General features: G+C 35.9%; 1 protein-coding gene across 1 annotated transcript; it reads left to right on the top strand.

Annotated features, from left to right (window-relative positions):
- The first annotated feature begins 584 nt into the window (after positions 1-584).
- LOC116413485 (uncharacterized) lies at positions 585-4094 on the top strand. The gene is made up of 4 exons (XM_052894446.1): positions 585-666; positions 985-1143; positions 1749-1901; positions 3930-4094. The coding sequence occupies exons 1-4, from the start codon at positions 595-597 to the stop codon at positions 4092-4094; spliced, it is 549 nt and encodes a 182-aa protein (XP_052750406.1). The 5' UTR covers positions 585-594.
- Positions 4095-4979: the final 885 nt, after the last annotated feature.

The following is a 4979-nucleotide window of genomic DNA, read 5'->3' as shown; positions in this document are numbered from 1 at the left end:
ACATATAATTATTTCCACTGTTTTTATTGTGTGTGCACGTGTGTGCGTGTGTGTGCGTGGGTGTGTGCATGCTTGCGTGCGTGCGTGCGAGAATGCGTGCGTGCGTGCATGTGTGCGTGCGTCTATATATATACCTACTACTCAATGATATTTTGAGCCAGTATCCGCAATTGGATGTATTTGCCTCCAACTTGCTGGAGTTTCATCGAGTGACCACAGAGTATTTGTGTTCAGACTTTTTTTGTTTTAGTTAAATCTTTTTATATTATTTTTTGTTTAATATTTTTGTGTAATATTCCTTTTTATATGTTATTGTACTCATGTTTTCCTGGGTGAGCGTATTGGAAGACTGTAAGGCTCACTCAGTGGATGTAATAAATAAATAAATAAAAAAATTATATATATATATATATAAAATAACTGTTTGTAACAGAATATATGACTGGACTATGTCAAGTTTCATATCATCAATAGACATTTTCCGTTATTCCTAATTATCTCATTTCCTTGTGACAAGCATCATTACTTTTCAATGTTACGCGGCTCGTATTGTGAATTTTCATTCGTTAGAGTGACCAGCCAATATCACAGAACATGTGTAACAAGATTATATTTATAATTTTTCTACTTTTATTATTGTGCCTACATTTTGATGTTGCTGACAAGGTATGTGTACAAAAGTCGTTTGCTTGGGCACCTCTGTCCCATTCGTGTTTCAACTGTGAATCAGTTGTGTTTGCATGGCTCTTCGGTTTGAAGGGTGGGATATGACAGTGAATTTACAGGGTATAGAGGAATAACACCTGAATCCTCAGGAATGGCAACGCATGGAAAGTTTTATGATTACGGATTACAGTATACACTATTATGTCCATGGTACTGCTCATGTATATAGGCGACGATTACCACTTTCCATCAGGTGGGCCGTCAGCTTTTTTGCCATTCTAAGTTAAATAAAAAAAAACTAATTTAATTTTTTTTCAGATTAGATACATAAGTACGGAGCGGCCTCATGTCATGTATTATAATCGAAAATTCCTTTCCTATGTAAATATAACGTCGAGACGGTTTAGCAGGAAGAACCCATTTTACTATGTGGATTTGCATTTTAATATATTACGTTCAATTGACAACAACTTTACGGTGAGCACATATATAAATATTTATAATTTACAACATATAATATTATATATATATATACCAGATGGAGACTTTGTACAAAAGTCGATTGCTTGGGTACCTCTGTCCCATTCGTGTTTCAACTGTGAAGCAGTTGTGTTTGTATGGCTGTGTTTCGGTTTGAATGGTGGGATATGGCGTGAATTTACTGGGTACAGAGGAATAACATCTGAGTTCTCAGGAATGGCAACGCATGGGAGGTATCATGGGCGAAACAGTATACTCTGTTATGTCCATGGTACTGCTCGTGTCTATAGGCGACGGTTACCACTTTCCATCAGGTGGGCCGTCAGTTTGTTTGCCATTCTAAGTTGTATAAAAAAAAATCCATTTTGGTGTAATAGTTTTTGCGTCCAGTGAGTGAATGAGATGCGTTAATAAACAATTAAATAAATTTTTGACAGAAGTATATAGCAGTATTATGATTGCATTTTACATCTGCATAGCACACCTGCAATGCCTTTGGTGTTGTGGGTGATCATGAGCGGCGGTAGTCACTCACCATCAGGTGAGCCGCATGCTCGTTTGCCCACTGTGTTGTAAAAAAAAAAGTTTCCTTACAATTCCAGATGAATTTTTACTTCGCTCAGGACGTTGGTAATGGACATTTTCGGGTCATACTTGATATGCACGAAAAATGGTGCCAATTTATCACTATGGACAATATATTTGGAGTCGCCATGAAACAGGGGAAGTTGCTGAAGCCCTGTCCACATCCACCGGTAGGATTTCTATTGTTTTTTACATTTTTGTTTCAATTTTATTTATAACTAGCGTCCCGTCCCGGCGTCGCACGGGTGGACATTTTTACATTTTAAAAAGTGGCCATTAAGGCTGCACACGCGACGAAAGCTTAAAAATGTAGTAACTTCTCCCGTTTTCCCAACACTTCCCTTCACTGTTCTGCTCCTATTGATCGTAGCGTGATGAAAAGTTTACTATAACCTGCCCAGGAATATAAAGAATAATTAGTAGTTTTTGTTTCTATAACGAACATAAAGACAGAGAGACAAAAATTTTACTGATTGCATTTTTGGCATCAGTATCGATCACTAATCACCCCCTGATAGTTATTTTGGAAATATATTTCATGTACAGAATTGACCTCTTTACAAATTTATTATAAGTATAGATATCTTTATTGCCCAACATCATCACCACGTCATCATTACCTGTCCACTGCTGAACATAGGCCTACATCTATTTGGGGGGGTTTTGCCAGCAGTTGCCACGTTTAGCAGGCGCGTTGGCAACCGCAGTTGGGCTGTTGATGTTTTAAGAGCGACACTACTGGCCATGCCTCGACCGTTATGTTCTCTTAGTCGACTTTTATGACTCCCACGAAAGTAACCCGGACCCAGAAGGTCCATTCTATGCTGGGACCACACGATAATTGACCACCGTAATGTATATTTTTTATAATTGTTAAAAAAATATCCAAGCCCCTTTTTATATCCTTTTCCAAAAATTCCTTCAACAATTTCATTAATTTTAAAATATCACAAACAATTTCTCACATTTATACATAATAATAAAAATCACTCGCCAATTTCGAAATTTTACAAAATATTTAAACATTCTTTGCATGATTTCTTTTTTATTGGTGAAATAAATCAAGGTGATATAATACATGTTCAAAATAAAAAAAAAATGTCAATTTTTTTTTTACAATTGACATTAAAAAGGTATCCATAGGAAGACTTTGTACAAAAGTCAGTTGCTTGGGTACCTCTGTCCCATTCGTATTTCTACCGTGAAGCAGTTGTGTTTGCATGGCTGTGTTTCGGTTTGAAGGGTGGGATATGGCATGAATTTACTGGGTACAGAGGAATTACACCTGAGTCTTCAGGAATGGCAACGCATAGGGGGTATCATGGGCAAAACAGTATACTCTGTTATTTCCATGGTACTGCTCATGTCTATAGACGACAGTTACCACTTTCCATCAGATGGGCTGTCAGCTTGTTTGCCATTCTAAGTTGTATAAAAAAATCCATACACAATCAACTTAAAGTGAACTTCGTCTTTTATATAATTTTTGGGCATTTAATGTTATGATGGAAATTTCCACCAATATGCAAAGAAATGTTCATTGCCGTATGTTCTAGGCATAAAATAAAGGAAGGGGTAGCCTCTTCCTTTCCCGTAGGTGTCGTAAGAGGCGACTAAGAGGGTGAGGAAAGGCCAACAGTGTCCCTTTTAAAATCTCCAAAGTCTAACTGCGATTGCCATTCGTCTGCCAAGCGTGGCAACTACTGGCAAAACCCCCCAAGGGGGAGGTTTAAGTCCAGCAGTGGACAGTTAAAAGCTGACATGATAATAATGATAAAAAAATCACAAGTCTCTATTCCATCGCGGTCTAATATTCCTTGTCTAATTTTGTTTAGTGACCAACAGTGGCGTAACAATAGGGGCTGGCAAAATGTCAGGGGCCCCCGACCCAAAAGGGCCCCGGCTCAAGAAGCCGCGAGCTCAGAATTTTTTTTACCTTGTTCCTGAGTATTTTATTTTACTTGAAAATAAATGATAGGGCCCCATCGAAAGAATTTGCTACAAGCCCCAAATGGTATAGTTACGCCACTGGTGACCAACCACTTAAATTATAACTATTGTGAGTTATACTGTATTCTAAGCGCGCTCATGAATACGGGCTCCCACTAATTGCGAAACTAGTCGGGCATCCCCGAATTTAAAATGTGAGTGAAACCGAAATAAATAATTTAGATAAATATTCGAATTTTGTGTTTCAGGGTGATTATCACTTGTACAACATGAGTATACCAGTGGAGAATATACCCAGGAGTTTGCCGTATTTGAAAGGACGTATATATTCTAATATCACGCATACTTCACTAAAGGAACCTATATGCAGTGGTTACATAGACATGGAAATAAAAGATTACAAGAAACAATAAACTAGTCCATTAATTGTATTGTATTGTATTGTAAAATCTTTATTGTACATAATTCAAATTAAGCACTGATAAATGATTTAATATACAATGGCGGACTTATCCCATAAAGGGATCTCTTACAGTCAACCTTTGAGAAGCTGAAAGAAAACTGTAAAATGTATAAGGGTAATAACCGTACAAATAAAGATAAACTAAATAATACAGCTCTGTATACCTACATATGTAAATAATAAAAGTACATGAATAATAATATAACATTAATACATAAATAAATAAAAACTTACACACAAATACATATATATATTTGTGTGTAAGTTTTTACGCACACGCACACGCACACGCACAGATATATATATACATACATATATAATGGCATATATATAAATACATAAATACATTTACATAATGGAAAATGGCTAAGTCTTTACACCTGAATGGTACTATGAATATCACAGAATACACTGTTAAACCCATGATATCTCGTATAAGTTGCCTTCTCTGATATATATATATATATATATATATATATATATATATATATATATATATATATATATATATATATATATATATATATATATATAATATATATTGAAAGCCAACTAACTAACAGATCTATCACAGTTTTTATTCATATTAGATAGTTGCCAGATTCCACTAGATAAACCATAAACATGAATAGCTATAGATAAGCAATTGCATTTTTATGCAGCTTAAAATGGCTAACAAGATGACGATCCACCTGATGGAAAATGGTAACCGTCACCAATAGACATGAACAGACATAGACATAACAGAGATATATTATGCCGCTCTTGATACCTTTCATGCGTTGACATCCCCGAAGAATTGTTATACCTCTGTACCCTGTAATTTCATTGTCAT

This window comes from Galleria mellonella, unplaced genomic scaffold (assembly GCF_026898425.1).
Source record: "Galleria mellonella isolate WM207_F2 unplaced genomic scaffold, CSIRO_AGI_GalMel_v1 utg213, whole genome shotgun sequence".
Classification (NCBI taxonomy): domain Eukaryota; kingdom Metazoa; phylum Arthropoda; class Insecta; order Lepidoptera; family Pyralidae; genus Galleria; species Galleria mellonella.
The sequence above is the reverse complement of the archived record's forward strand: the minus strand, read 5'-3'. Positions and strand labels throughout refer to the sequence as shown.

Excerpts from the sequence above, each read along its gene's own strand:
- LOC116413485 (XM_052894446.1), top strand. The coding sequence starts at position 595 with ATGTGTAACAAGATTATATTTATAATTTTTCTACTTTTATTATTGTGC. Across the intron at positions 667-984 it reads ATTTTGATGTTGCTGACAAG|ATTAGATACATAAGTACGGA; the intron begins GTATGTGTACAA and ends ATTTTTTTTCAG. Across the intron at positions 1,902-3,929 it reads AGCCCTGTCCACATCCACCG|GGTGATTATCACTTGTACAA; the intron begins GTAGGATTTCTA and ends TTTGTGTTTCAG.